This window comes from Dromiciops gliroides, chromosome 4 (assembly GCF_019393635.1).
Source record: "Dromiciops gliroides isolate mDroGli1 chromosome 4, mDroGli1.pri, whole genome shotgun sequence".
Lineage (NCBI taxonomy): Eukaryota > Metazoa > Chordata > Mammalia > Microbiotheria > Microbiotheriidae > Dromiciops > Dromiciops gliroides.
Window position 1 is genome coordinate 251,990,101 of NC_057864.1, and position 14,779 is coordinate 252,004,879.

The 14,779-nt window shown below is 44.9% G+C and overlaps 2 protein-coding genes across 13 annotated transcripts in view; one reads left to right on the forward strand and one right to left on the reverse strand.

Moving 5' to 3' along the window:
- Positions 1–2,830, forward strand: part of DAAM2 (dishevelled associated activator of morphogenesis 2) — a 164,965-nt gene extending 162,135 nt beyond the window's left edge. For 7 of the 8 annotated variants that reach the window (XM_044003732.1, XM_044003734.1, XM_044003728.1 and 4 more), the window contains one exon: positions 559–2,830. In XM_044003732.1, the coding sequence (XP_043859667.1) occupies positions 559–777 (219 nt within the window). In that variant the 3' untranslated portion in view covers positions 778–2,830. The remainder of the gene's footprint in view (positions 1–558) is intronic. The other variant, XR_006356387.1, reaches the window with a different exon arrangement.
- The window catches only part of MOCS1 (molybdenum cofactor synthesis 1), a 63,249-nt gene that overhangs the window by 14,852 nt on the left and 33,618 nt on the right, over positions 1–14,779 (reverse strand). For 2 of the 5 annotated variants that reach the window (XM_044003737.1, XM_044003736.1), the window contains 2 exons: positions 14,718–14,765; positions 5,400–8,081 (listed from right to left, as the gene is read on the reverse strand). In XM_044003737.1, coding sequence (XP_043859672.1) covers positions 7,288–8,081; positions 14,718–14,765 — 842 coding nt within the window. In that variant the 3' untranslated portion in view covers positions 5,400–7,287. Of the gene's footprint in view, positions 1–5,399; positions 8,082–13,903; positions 14,044–14,702; positions 14,766–14,779 lie in introns of those variants that run through there. The other 3 variants (XM_044003738.1, XM_044003741.1, XM_044003739.1) reach the window with 3 other exon arrangements.

Here is a 14,779-nt window from a genome sequence, read left to right on the forward strand (position 1 = left end):
GAATCAGTGTGAGAGGTAGGAGGAAGGGAATAGGCATTTATAGAGTGCCTACTATGTGCCAGACACTGTGTTAAGTGCTTCACAGATAACTCATTTGATCCTCGTAACAATCCTGCAAAGTAGATACCGTTACTATCTCCATTTATTAGTTGGGGAAACTGGGGCAAAGCTTAAACCACTTGCTCAGGGCTATACAGCTAGTAAGTATCTGAAGCTTTATTTGAATTCATCTTCCTGACTCCCAATCCGTCTCTCTATTCACTGAATCTACCTAGCAGCCAGTAGGGCAGTTTGGAATAGGGTGATCTTTGTCCTATTTTTCCATTTATGCACAGGTCTTTGTTTGCAAGACAAACAAAATATGTTCTTTAAATGCAAGTTGTTGATATTATTGTTGTTATTAATCAGAAACTGGGCCATTTTTGAGAAGAGGGAGGGAATATGAACTTTCTCTGGTTCCCCAGTGGGGATGGAGTGAGAGAGACAGATTCCCAACCCTTCCTTGGGCTGACTTCCCTCCAAACTGCTGCCACTGACCTGGCATGTCTTCACCCCCAGCTGAAGGAACAACGGGAGCGGGAGCGTCGACAAAGAAAGACAGCTGTTGGTGGCAGCAACTTGGAGGAGGGTGGAGAGTTCGATGACCTGGTGTCTGCTCTGCGCTCAGGTGAAGTCTTTGACAAGGACTTGTCCAAGCTCAAACGAAGCCGCAAGCGGTCAGGGACCCAAACACTCGAAATAAGCCGGGAGCGGGCAGTGAACAAGCTAAATTATTGACTTGGAGACTTTGGAGGCAGAAAAAGAATGGCTGTGGCTCAAGGAAACTGAGGGAGGGTTAAAAGGGGGCAAAGTAGGGGGTTGCCTAATTGGGTGCTTAAGCTGGATTTGGGGCAGTGGTGTGTGGCTGGCCCAAGGATATCTGCCTTACTTCTCTAACTACCCTTCTTGCGTCCTGCCTCCCATTCTGTTGTGGCTGACTCCTGCTCTGAAAGTGTCTCCAGTGATCTCTATTGTCACTCTGCCAGAGGTCTGGTGAATTCCAAGGGATGCCTAGAAGTTGGGCTGAAGGTCCACATCCCCACCTGAGTACCTGCAAGTTGGCATAGCTCTGAGCCCCCACTAAAGGCAAACCAAGATGTTGAGATTTCACTGATGAGGAAAGGTTAGTGGGAGGGGGGCATTTTCTTTGTATGGTCTCTGTGAGCTAAAGCACCTAGTCCCTTCATCCTTGGTACTGACACTCCTTTCTCTTGAAAGAGCATCTAGGTTAGGGATGTCTGGCTGCAAATCTGAAGACAAAATGTTCACCATGGAAGAAAGAGAAAAAGGAAGCTGCCACAACACAAACAAGCTTTGTCAATCTTCTACCCTGAGTGCCTTAGGATTTCAGATATGCTTGTCAAAGAAGTGAGTGGGATGGAAAGATGGATGGAGGGAAGGATATGAGTGTGGCCAGTGCAAAACCTAAAACAAACAAACAAAAAGTGATTCAAGGAACAGGAAGACAATCTAGAGCGGTCTAGATTGGTCATACAATTGTGGTATAGAAGAGATACTCAGTATTGCTAGAACTGGCTGGGCCCCTCCATACCTTCAGTGAAACATTTATATTGTAGCCAGTCAGGGCTTGGGCTTATATATGAAGACTGTATTCCTTACCCCCAGAATGGAATCTGGCTTGCTACTGTTCCTTCTTCCTCTCCTTGAAGGGGAATGATTTAGGACCAACTGCCTAGGCCCCTTTCCCAATCCTATCCCCCACCTCTGGAACACAAACCCTGACTGCCTGCCCTCTCTGGCTCTAACCTACTCCTCACCCTTACCCAGCCCCCCCACACACACCCTTTCAAATGTACGCACCCACTGACATTGTCCTGGAGACATGAAATCTGTGCACCCTCTGTCAAGAGACTAGAGGATACCAGCACCTTAGCCAGAGTTTGATTTTTCCTGCTCTCTTAAAGAAACTTAGTTGCTCACAGCCTCATTTCTTCTAGACTATGTCTAACTTCCAATGTATGCCTGTCTCATAAAAGTGGAAGCAGCCAGCCCCTTCTCTGACCTGACCATCCAGGGAAGGCCTGGATGGGGGGGGGGAGGGGTGAAGAGCCTCGAAGGAGAAAGTTAACTCTTCCCTCAGTTGAAGACCAAACCATCGATGGGGATGGATGAGACAAGTCATTTCTCCACAGCTTGCTAGAGGTGGTCACATATTTTAAAGCCGTGCCCTGCAAATCAGGCCCAATATAACCAGTCCATGTTTACATATCTCCAATGAGGGATTTACCATTTAGGACCACTGGGGCCAAGCTCAGATCTAAAACGAAGGTTGTGGAGTCAAAGAACTGTGAGTGATGGAATGCTTGGAGCCCAGAGGTGGGTATGGCCTCCAGCTCACAAATCTGTCTCCACTCCCCAGCTGTCAAAATAGGTAGTTCTGCTTGGAGAACAGGTTGAATAGGGGGACAGGTTGACAAGACCTGCTAAGAAGCTCCTTCTAGCTCTAGAGATTCTCCTCCATGCCCCTCCACCACCATCATAACTCTCATTTTACACTGTCTTTTGGTTAGCTCACTGACACCCTGACCTCTAATTCTTGCTCCCCAGGAAGACCAGAGGTATCATGGGAAGCAGGAAGCTTCCATTTGCAGTGGATTTTTTCCCCCTTTATTTATCATGCCCTTCAGCTTTTAAGTGCCTTGGAGTCACCACCAGATTGTACTCTTTTTTACTTCACATGTCTTTAACATTTCTTTTCTCTGACCAACTCTCCCTTCTCAGGGTGGCCTGATGAGCAGGCCCAGTGTGCAGCTGCCAATCTTCTGGCTTCAAGGAGGGGGAGGGGGAGGGGGCAGTGTGCATCCTGGGTGATCTGGGTGGTTGAGGGCAAGGCCCCAGGACATTCTGTGAGAGATAGGAGAGGGGGCCCTAGAGGGGAGGACATCCTACCCTCTGAGAAGCATGTGCTCAGCATGTGTTGTGTGTGAGTTGGATAAGGGAATAGGGTGGGGGTGTTTCCACCCAAGTGTAAGATGGACAGGGTTAAAGATAAGAGTAGGGAGCTGAGCTGTCCAGACTGAGGGGATGTTGGGGAGGGATGTGATCATAAGTGTGGTTCTCTGGAGTTCTGATTCAAAGCTGTCCCTCTCTCACCTACACTCCCTAGTCCCGAGGAGGCATTGGCAAGGATTTCAGCCACATTTGTCCAAGGAGTGAATGCAATGGAAGGTGGGATGTTGGGAAAGGTGTTGATGTGACCTATTTGGTAGGACTTTCCTCCATCCTGGTGTACCCCCAAGATGCAAACCACCTCAGCTTCTTGCCCCTTCCTCCTTCACCCAAGCCATAAAGCAAACAGTGCTTACCCCCACCCCCTGACCCCACTCCACAAAGGGTGGCACAAAGTAGGGTAGCCTAGCCATAGCATGTGCTTCTTCCTCCTGGCATCCCCCTGTACTGCCACAGGAAAGTCCCAGATTCTGACATATGGGGATACCTGAGGGATAGCGTGCCTTTTTGTCCAGGAGCACATGGCACATGCAATTTTGCTTAGTTTGTTCCTAATTTAGAAGAGGCCCTTCAGCCCCGGGAGCCAGATTTCTATTTATTGTTCCCTAGTTTCTGCTGGCCCAGAGGGCCGATAGGGACAGTGGAGGCTGCTTGGCAAGATTAGCTCCCCACCATCCCCCCCACAACAGACTGATCAAAAAGGCTGGCCCAGAAAGAATTGGGGGGAGGGGGAATCATTGACCCATGCCCCATAAAGGCTGGGTCGAACTGGTACCTGGTGTACTGCCTTGTTTTAATTTCTTACAAACCATTAAGTTTTGTCCTTTACCCTTCTCCCCGTGGTCTGCCTTTTCTTGGGGATTTTCCCTACTGTCTAATTTTACATCAGATGCAGAATTCATGTTTGATATAAGTCAACCCCATCCCTCCCACTTCCCCTCACCATCCCCAACACAGAACCTAGACCCCCACCTACCCTTAGCCTCCACCTCCAGATCTCACATGAGATGAAGCTTGCCAGAGGAGGAATATAAGGCGGGGGTGGGAGGGGGGAAATGTATCTCCTCCTCTTGTCAGTCTCTCCCAAACCCCCAAGCTGGGGCTGTCCCCTTCCATGAGTCACACCTCAGTGGCATCGTCACATTCACCAGCTATCTCAGACAATGAGTCTAATGTACAAAATCTGTAGTGTCCTTTTTATTCGCACCTTTTTTATAAGAATATACTGTAATACTAAAAATATTAAATCCGTACAGCCCCTTTGCTGCCTGTCTGCATCCTAGTTTTTGTTATCTTGACTCTTTCTGCCTCAAAAATGAGTGTTTATGTTTTTGAAATAGGGGAGATGACATGGGGATAGAAGCTGGGCAGAACCTAAGACTGGCTGAGGGTGGAGAGAAAGCATGGGGTTAAATAAAAGTGTGGGAGGGGGTCCTGGGGAATATGCTACTGTCAAATAAGAAGGGAGCCTTTTAGATATCATCCAGTCTAGGATCATTGCAAAGGGAAGCCCTTTCTAGTGATCAGGCACAGAAGGTGAATTAAGTTGTTCATGAGTCTCAGACTGGTAGGAAAGGGGAATAGGTTTTCCTGCTTTGTTGGCTGCAGAGAGGTGGTGAGAGGGGAGGAAAAATAGGACATTCGTGAATCCTACCAGCCCATGGCTAGTCTGCTCCTTGAGGGTTGGGAAATTCAGGGAGTCCCGTTTCATGCCACAGTGGGAGCCTGGCCTATAGAATTTTCCAGCAATCCTAAGTGGCTGAAGGTGAGAGAGGTGAGAAAGAAGGTCTAGTGCTGCAAGTCAAGATTAACACTCTCTCTTTCCCCAACACTAATTGGACTCAAATTTCAATAGGAAAGGGTTTATTAGAACTAACCTTTGTGGCCAGAAACAAAACACTAATAGTAAGAACCTCCCTTCCATCCCAGATGTCTTCATCTCACGTTCTTTCTATTGTCTGATATTCAGAGAAACTTGCCTCTCTTTAAAAAAATGAAAATAAAGCTCATCCATAAAAAAAAAGAACTAACCTTTGGAGGACAGACATCTAGGTTTTGGGCCTCCTCATAGGTTATTAGCTCAGTTAGAAATAAGCAAAAGGGAAGATTTTGAATTAATGGAAAGGAAAAGGGGATGAGGAAGAATAGAGCTGCCTTAAATCTTTAGTCACCTCTACCCTTTCTTGATAAAATCCTCACTTTTATTCTTCTTTAAAAATCACTGTAAAATTTTATTCAATTGTTGTTCAGTCAGATTGTTGTTTCAGTCACATCTGACTCTTTGTGACCCCATTTGGGGTTTTCTTGGTAAAAAAGCTAGAGTGGTTTGCCATCTCCTTCAACTCATTTTATAGATGAGGAAACTGAGGCAAATAGGGTTAAGTGACTTGCTCAGGGTCACACAGCTAATAAGTGTCTCTGAGGCCAGATTTGAATTTGGGAAGATGAGTCTTCCTAAATCCATGTCTGGCACTCTATGCACTTTGCCACTTAGCTGCCCCCCCCATTTATTCAATTAGGCAACTGGGTATCCTTTACTGAGAACAGAGTAGGAAAGCAGTTTTCCACTTTCATGTTCCCATTTTACCTGGGAAGATGGAAAGACAAGGGGAGATCCGTCACTATCACTTTGCATACCCCAAAATCTGATAAAATTGTCACGGTCAGGTAGAATGGAGAAGAAAGAGAAAGAGAAGACATTGAGACATGAAGGAGGTGGGAAGACTAAGGGGTGATGTATGATGGCCCAGAGTGAGAATGACTCTTTAAGCCTCCCTGATGGCAGCCCCCTCATACCTAATAATATTAATATATAATATTATAGCTAGAAGTTACACTGTACCTACCATGTATGAGGCACTGGGTTAAGTGTTTTAAAAATATTATAGCATTTGATCCTCACCACAGCCCTTCAAGGTAGGTTCTATTATCATCTTCATTTTACAGATGAGAAAACTGAGACAGAGGTTAAGTGACTTGCCAAAGGTCACACCAGTTAGGAAGTGTCTGAGGCTGGATTTGAACTCCGGCCTTCCTGACTCCAGGCCCAATGACATATGCACTGCACCACTTCAGTAAAATAGGATAATTAAGGTAAATCTACAAAGGGGATGTGGGTTGGGGGAATAGAATCAAACTACATCCCTGAGCCAGAAAGAAATAAACCCCCAACAGGAATGGTGACTAAGTTCCCTTCCAAGTGTAAAAACTAGAACTCCACAGCTAAGCTGAAATCATCCTACATAACATCCTACATCCATTCACCTACATAAACTTCCTAGGAATGGGGAGAGAAGGGAGTAAGTGCCGAACACCCATAAATCTATGCTCCTCTGGCTGGCTGGAGCAAGGCTCTCACAAGAAGGATAAGAATAAGCAGGGTTAGAAAAGACATGGGCTGCTGAGGTGGGAGCTGATGGCTGCAGAATGTTACCTCTACTGGCAGATGGAGTCTCTGCCTTGGTTAGTTCTTTCTTAACTATTTGTTTCTATCATAAAGGAAGTCTCATTGAGGGCATGGGAGGATATATCTGGAAATGATTGTGATGTTAAAAAAAATTAAAAGGCATCAATAGAACCAACAGACAAAAATCCCTAGGGCCCATCTGTCCACCCTTCTTTCCTTGTCTGGAAAAAGAAACTAGACCAAAGTTCTCTCCCAGGAAGGGAGGGGACTTCAGCCTGTTGGGGGAGGTGGGCTGAGAAGATATCCAATACAAGATACCCCCAAACTGGGGGAGGGTAATTAATAAACTCTCTTATCCAGGCCACTGATTTAACTTGTGGATAATTTGGACCTTTGGCTCCCCACTGCTGCCTCACAGCATTATTATTCCAAAGGTCAAATGGTATCACGGATATAAAATTATTTAGAAAAGTGTCAAATAGTCCACAAAGGTAAAGTATCATTCTTATTCTTGAGTCTCCATATCCTGAGGTATAAAATGTGAATTCTTACCCCATTTCTGCCTCTGACTAGCCATGCCATCCTGACTCTTTTCTCCCAATTAGTTACTCTCCCTCTCTGGCCCTCAGTTTTCTTATTTGTAAAATGACAGTTTGGGGCTAAATGGTCTCTAGTTCTGAATCTATGATTTGACTATTCTTAGACCGTTTGACCTCCCAGTTCTGACATTCTTTGGTCACGGATCATGGGGAGTGATGAAAGGGTACATTGACCCAGACAAAGATGAAATGCCCACCCAAATCCACTCCTAAGCCTAGCTGCTGATAGACAGTCTGATACAGATTCTCAGGAAGGGAGGGAACTTGGGTCTGTCAGAGCTGAGGCCGAGACGGTTCAGAATCTGAGCCTCGACTGAAGTCCCCTCGCTGGCCTCCTGTTTTGCTGAGCAGTTTGATGTCTCCTAGGATGATGTCCCTGCTGACTGCTTTGCACATGTCATAGAGGGTGAGGGCAGCTATGGTAGCAGAAGTCAGGGCTTCCATTTCCACCCCCGTGGGGCCCCAGGCCCGGCAGGATGCCTGGATCACTACAGCATGGTGGGCAGCATCCAGCTCCAGCTGTACCTGGGTATGGCTCAGAGTCACATGATGGCACAGTGGGATCAGCTGGCTGGTCAGTTTGGCTGCCTGGATTCCAGCCAGCTGGGCCACAGCCAAGGCATCGCCTTTCTGTAGCTGGTTCTGGCGAAGGAGATGGAAGGCCTCAGGCCCCAGGAAGACCACAGCTGAGGCCACAGCCACCCTCTCTGTCATTGGCTTTCCGCCCACGTCAACCATGGCAGCCCGCCCCTCTGAATCCAGGTGGGTCAGTTGGTCTGAGAAGGGAGACAGTCTGGGGGTAGCTGGGATAGCCAATGTCTCTGTGTTAAGGCACTTAGTGCTGGAATCGGGATCTTTTGAGTGAGAGCTATAAAATCTCCTAGGAGAGACTGCTTCTAGTCTCAGATGCACCAGAGGAAGGACATGCGGCAGTCCCCATCTTGACCACATGGTCTCCATATGGCTGGAGAAACTCCCTCTGGCTCTGAGCCCCTGGATGTGAAGAGGGTCCCGGGGGGGAAGGCTGGAAGAGGTCAGAGGAGCATCTTGGAGCTTTGGGAAGCAGCCTAAATGGAGACAGGGAAGAAGAGAAGAGGTTAAGGGAACTGACAGAAAAAGGATCTTGAAGATAAGCAGATAGAGAAGGCAGTGGGGGGCAGCTAGATGGTGCCACTGATAGAGCACCGGCCCTGGAGTCAGGAGTACCTGAGTTCAAATCCGGCCTCAGACACTTAACACTTACTAGCTGTGTGAGCCTGGGCAAGTCACTTAACCCCAATTGCCTCACTAAGATTAAAAAAAAAAGAGAGAGAGAAGGCAGTGGGCAGAAAGCCACAGAGACATAAGCAATAGTGAGACACAGGGCGAGAGACTCTGAATTCAGGGCAAACACTGAAGGAACTACTTTCTTGAAAACTTTCACCCTTCCAGAGTCACTATCACCAGCTTGGGGTCAGCTTTGCCAATGTGCTACAAAACAGTGATCCAGACTGTGAAGGGAGCTCCTGACCTGGGAAATCTTTAGGAAAAAGCCACTCTCTCCTATCTGCCTATTATGACTTAAGAGTCAATGGGCAAGGGGCAGCTAGGTGGCACAGTGGAAAGAGCACTGGCCCTGGATTCAGGAGGACCCGAGTTCAAATCCAGCCTCAGACACTTGACACTTATTAGCTGTGTGACCCTGGGCAAATCACTTAACCCCAATTGCCTCACCAAAAAAAAAAAAAAAGAGTCAACGGGCCAATGACTTCTCAAAGTTTCTTTCATTTATTAATTTTTATTTGGGGCAGCTAGGTGGTAAAGTGAATGGAGTCCTGTACTCATCTTTCTGAGTTGAAATCTGACTTCAGACACTTTCAAGCTTTGTAACCCTGGGCAAGTCACTTCACCCTGCTTTCCTCAGTTTCCTCATCTGTAAAATGAGCTGGAGAAGGAAAGGTTAAACCACTCCAGTATATTTGCCAAGAAAACCCCAAATGGGGTCACAAAGAGTCGGACACAACTGAAACAACTGAACACAAGATTTTTTTTTTTACTTACAGGATTGTAGATTTAGAGCTAGAAAAGACCTTAATGGCCAATGAGTGCAACCCCCTTCCCCTTTTTATATGTATATGAGAGAACTGAAGAATAGAGAGGATAAGTGACTTGCTGAGGGGAGTCACAAAAAAAGTGTCTGGAACAGGATTCAAATCCAGTTTCCCTGACTCCCTATATGTTGTCCTATCCACTTTGCTACGCTTCCTCCAAAAGATGAAAGACTGCAGATCTATAGCCAAAAGGGACATCAGAGACCATCTGGAAGTACTTCCTCCTCATTTTACATATGAGGAAACTGAGGTAGAAGGACCTGCCCAAGGGCACATGAGTAGGAAGGTTCAGAGAGTTGATTCTAACCCAGGGCCTCCGACTCTCGAACCACAACTTCATTCCTTCAGAATTTTTGACAATTCCTAATTTAAAAAAAAAAAATGAAGGACTAAAGAGTCCCTAGATGAAGACTCTATCTCCAGTGAAAAAGTCTGTTACGCCAATTAACAAGTTTAAACAAGATACCAGGGGAAACATTTAACCTACTTAGAAGAATGTATTTCATTGAATTCCTTCAATCAAGCCTTAAGCATTTCAGACCTACACATTCGTTGATAGCAAATGGGCTCCTGTCAAGGAGGCCTCTTCTCTTTTTTTAACCAAGTCCATTTAAGGGACTATACCTTTGGGCCACATTTTGTTAGTCTGCTTCAAGTCATTTTACACACTTGAAAATGGTAACTTTTTTTTTTTTGGTGAGGCAATGGAGGTTAAGTGACTTGCCCAGGGTCACACAGCTAGTAAGTGTCAAGTATCTGAGACTAGATTTGAACTCAGGTCCTTCTAACTCCAGAGCCAGTACTCTATCCACTGCTCCACCTAGCCGCCCCTAAAATGATAATCTTTCATTGAAGACATCATAGCAATAACACTGGACGAAGAGTCAAGAGATCTGGGTCCTAGTCTTAGCTCTTGTGCTGCTACCTTGTTTTGTGACCTTGGACAAGTCCACTCTCTTTTCTGAGCCTCCAATTTCCTCAAGTAATCACAGAATTTTAGAGCTGGAAAAGAATTCAGCAGCAATCTGGTCCAATATGTAACCAAAAGAAATCCTACTAACTTAACCAGTGTGTTAAATGACCTAACCAGTCTTCCTTTAATGTCTACTTTCAAACCTCCAACAAAGGGGAACCAACCCACTCTCTCCCAAGGCAATCAGTTCTACTCACAGACTGCCCTTCTCACCCCACACATGCAGCTGCCCAAGTATTATACCTTCTTTCTCTGCAACATGTCTCATGTGTGTCCCTTTCTGTCAATTCACACAGCTACCATTCTGGTTCAGGCTCTCATTACCTCCCACCTGGACCATTGCTATAGCCTTTGAATTGGCCTCCCAGTACCTCCCTCAAGTCTCTCCCCATTCCAATCCACCCTCTCTATTCAGTTGCCAAAATGATTTTTCTAGATGTAGCTCTGACTACATCATATTTCCCCTTCTCAATAAACTGTAGTGGCTCCCTATTACCTCCAGGTTCTAACAGGAAGTTTTTTGTTATTCACTTGAGTTGGACTGTTCATGACCCCATTTGGGGTTTCCTTAGCAAAGATACTGGAGTGGTTTGCCATTTCCTTCTCCAGCTCATTTTACAGATGAAGAAACTGAAGCAAACAGGTTTCAGTGACTTGCCTAGGGCCACATAGCTAGTAAGTATGGATTTCAACTCATGAAGATGAGTCTTTCTGACTTCAGTTGACATTATATCCACTATGCCACCTAGAAGTCTTTTGATAGGTCTTCAAAACTTGGCCCCTTCTTGTGTTCCCAACTTTTCTTATATTCTATTCTTTTCTATTCGTTCTAAAATCCAGAACTATTGGCCCACCTGTCCTACCTCAAACACAACATTGCATCTCCCACCTTTGTGGCTTTCCTTTAGTTTTTCCTGTCATTCCTGGAATGTCCTTCTGCCTGACTTCTGACCTTTAGAATCTGTGGCTTCCTTCAGGACTCAGCTCAAATAAAGTTGTTTTTTTTTCCCCCTTTTTTTCCCCACTCCCAGCTGCTACTGCCATCCCCTGGACAGCCATCATCCCTTTGTTCTCTACTCATCTTGTATGTTCTGATTCATGTTGCTTCCCTCAATAGAATGTAAACCCCTTGATGACAGGGACCACATTCCTTTTTTACCTATCTCTAGAACTTAGCACTGAGGGTTGGCAGTCAGTATGTGCTTAATAACTATTTGTTGACGCATTGATAAAAAGGTATTTTTCCTGATGTGAAGCCTAAATTTCTTCCTCTGCGATATCCACCCATTGTTCTCTGCCCTTTGAAGCCAAACAAAAGAAGTCTTATCTCTCTTCTACATTGCACCTGAGGACCTCCCCACAAGAGAAGTTATTATTTTACTATTATATAAATAACCAATTGTTCCATTGGTATCCAGGCTTTTCTCTTCTGTTTCTTCATTGAAGCCCAGTTCCATTGGAGGGTCAGCCTCTGAAGGATATGACTGACTGAGATTACCCCAAACCCCCAGGAAACATGCTCTTCAGTCTTGGGTGGGACCCCACCTAATTAGGAGATCTTTCTTCTATTGAGATTGTAAACAGAATCCAGTCTAGGCTAGTTCTTACCTGGAGGAAGAGAACGCCTGGCCTTGTACCCCATCCTTGGAGTTTTGGGTGACCTCATGAAAGAGAAACCCAACCAGAGTGGTCTGGGTGGAGATGGATTCCTCTGTCCAGAGTGCTAGAGGAGGCTGAGTCTCGTGATCAAGGTACGTTCCCAGTAGGAGGAACTGAAGACTTCTAGCCCACCTCCTCATTAAACGGAAATGTCCACCAATCAGGGTTGATTTTCAGTTGTTAATGGAATCCCCTTTCAAGGATTATTTAAAGATTTTTGGCTCTCCATGTCTTTTGTCTTTGGTCACCAAGAGAAATCACTGACTATCAATATATTGATTGCTGGCTCGCCTAACTAATTGATTTTTCTTTTCTTTCTTTTTTTTTTTTTTGTGGGGCAATGGGGGTTAAGTGGCTTGCCCAGGGTCACACAGCTAGTAAGTGTCAAGTGTCTGAGGCCGGTTTTGAACTCAGGTCCTTCTGAATCCAGGGCCTGTGCTGCCCCTAATTGATTATTAATTACCCAGAAACTCTGCCTCTTGGAGTTTTTCATTCAGCGCATTCAACTTGAAGGAGGCTTATTTGTAAAGATAAAGGTGTTGGGCTCACTGAACTTTATTGTCTCTGACTGTTATAATCCTATGATTCTAACGATCTCTTTAGGATGGGGAGAGAGGCTGGAGTTGTGATTTCAATGATATGGGGAAATCCCAAATGAAGGAATTCCCTCTACCAATGTAAGTCAGCACCTTCTCAGCCACTTATACTCTTGGAGAATTTGCTTAGAACTCTAAAAGGTTGGATGACTTGGTCAAATTAGAATCACAAAGCCAGTAAGTGCCAGAAAGTGGAACTGAAGTGTGGTGTTCCTGGTTCTGAACACTACTCCATGCTATCTCTCATAGAATGAGTCTGAATTGCAGGACTCTGTTCTTATCACATATGTCTGACCATCAGTCCTGGGAAACCTTCTTGTTCTTTACCCCATCACCTCCATACTAACTGGGTGTACATATTCTCTAGATTAGGCAGCTGGAGGGCTCAGTGTGGTGGGCCTAGAGTCAGGAAGATATAAATTTGATTCTGGCCTCAGACACTTACCCAGTGACCCAGGGCAAGTCATTTAACCTCTGTTTGTCTTAATCTCCTAGAGAAGGAAATGGCAAACTACTCCGGTATCTTTGTCAAGTAAACCTCAGGGACAGTATTAACTGTCCACAAGGTCATGAAAAATTGGACATGACTGAACAAAAGATTCTTTACATTATAAAGCAGTATGAACCTCTAAAATTATGTGTTCTCTTTTTAAGTTGACCATTTTTGTTGTGGGTTTTTTTTTTTTGGTGGGGAGGGGGGTGGTGCAATGAGAATTAAGTGACTTGCCCAGGGTCACACAGCTAGTAAGTGTCAAGTGTCTGAGGCCAGATTTGAACTCAGTGCCTCCTGAATCCAGGGCCAGTGCTTTATCCACTGTGATATCTAGCTACCCCCATAAGCAGGCCATTTTAAAGAAAGCCTCTTTGGTGAGCTTCTGAGATGAGTTCTGTATAATTATTGTTTTTCCTAAGAAAATAAGATATTCTGTGACTGAAAGAAAATCCGGTGGGGGTGGGGGGAATCACAACCAGTTTGAAGTCTTGTTTTGATATCTCTTTTTCTAACTATTAAATTAAACCTATTCTGTATTTTTTTAAAAAGTCACCTTATCCCATGAAGAACTCATGGGATAGATAGTGAACGTGCTGACTTTAGAGTTAGAGAATATGGGTGTAAATCCCAGTTCTGACACTTACTACCTATGTGATCTTGAACAAATCATTTAACCTTCTGGGCCTTGTTTTCTTCATCTATAGAATGGAGGGGTTAGAATCCATGAACCCCTACTGAACTCTTTTTTAGAATAATGTTCTTAAATGCATAAAATAAACTAGAGGATGATAAGGAAAACCACTTATATTGACAAGGAGATATAATTTTCCCATTTCTCCCCATAATTTCCCATAAATTTACATTATGAAATCCCATTATGAAATCTATTCATGGATCCATTGGGCGTTAGGCTTAAGAAACCTTGCTCTAAAGTCCCTTACGGCTCTCAATCAGTGATCTCACAACCTCCATCATCCCTAAATCAGTGAGGGTATATCTCATAAGATGTGATTATGAAGAAATAAGGCAGATTCTATAAGACATATGGTGCCCATCTGTTTTGTTACTTTGTAGGCATATTATTTTGTAGAAATTTTGTAGGCATCTCAAAGTCCAACAGAAAGAGTGCTGGCTGCATAGTCAAAGGTTTGGATTCAAATTTCATCTCTGACGTATGTGACCAGGTCATCGAACCTCTCTGGGCCTCAGTTTCTTCATCTGTAAAGTGAGGGGTTTAGAACTGGAAAGGACCTTAGAGATGTTGTAGGCTAACCTCTTTATAGTTCACATAAGAAAATTGAGGCTCAAAGAGTTAAGTGACTTGTCCATGATCACAAAGCAAAATTAGGATTCAGATCCAGGTCTTGACTCCAAAGGATCACTATGTGGTGCCATAGTGCATAGAGTGCTATGCCAGGAGTCAGAAAGACTCATTTTCCTGAGTTCAAATCTGGCCTTAGACAAGTGTCCAAGTGTCTAAGTGTCTTAGACAAGTGTCTACTAGCTGTGTGATGCTGGACAAGTCACTTCACCCTGTTGGCCTCAGTTTCCTTATATATAAAATGACCTGGAGAAGGGAATGGCAAACCACTCCAGCATCTTTGCCAAGAAAACCCCAGATGGGGTCACAAAGATTTAGGCATGACTGGAAAACAACTGAATAACTTCTGACTCCAGATCCACCATACCATCTCCCTCCCCTACTTTTCCTACTTCTTGGATTGAACCTTAATGGAAATGGGACCTCTTATTAAAGATCCAATAGCCCTACTGTTCCTTCACCCACTCCTTACCCTTCCAAGCAATTCTCCCCCCTCTCCCCAGAGAGGTCTCTGAAGGACAAGGAAGGATAAAGGGTGGGGCAAATGGTTACGTACTGATGGGTCACCCACCGATGAGGATCATGGGTCGGTTCTTCATCTGGGCAATGTTGAACATGCCTGGGTTAGGGAGA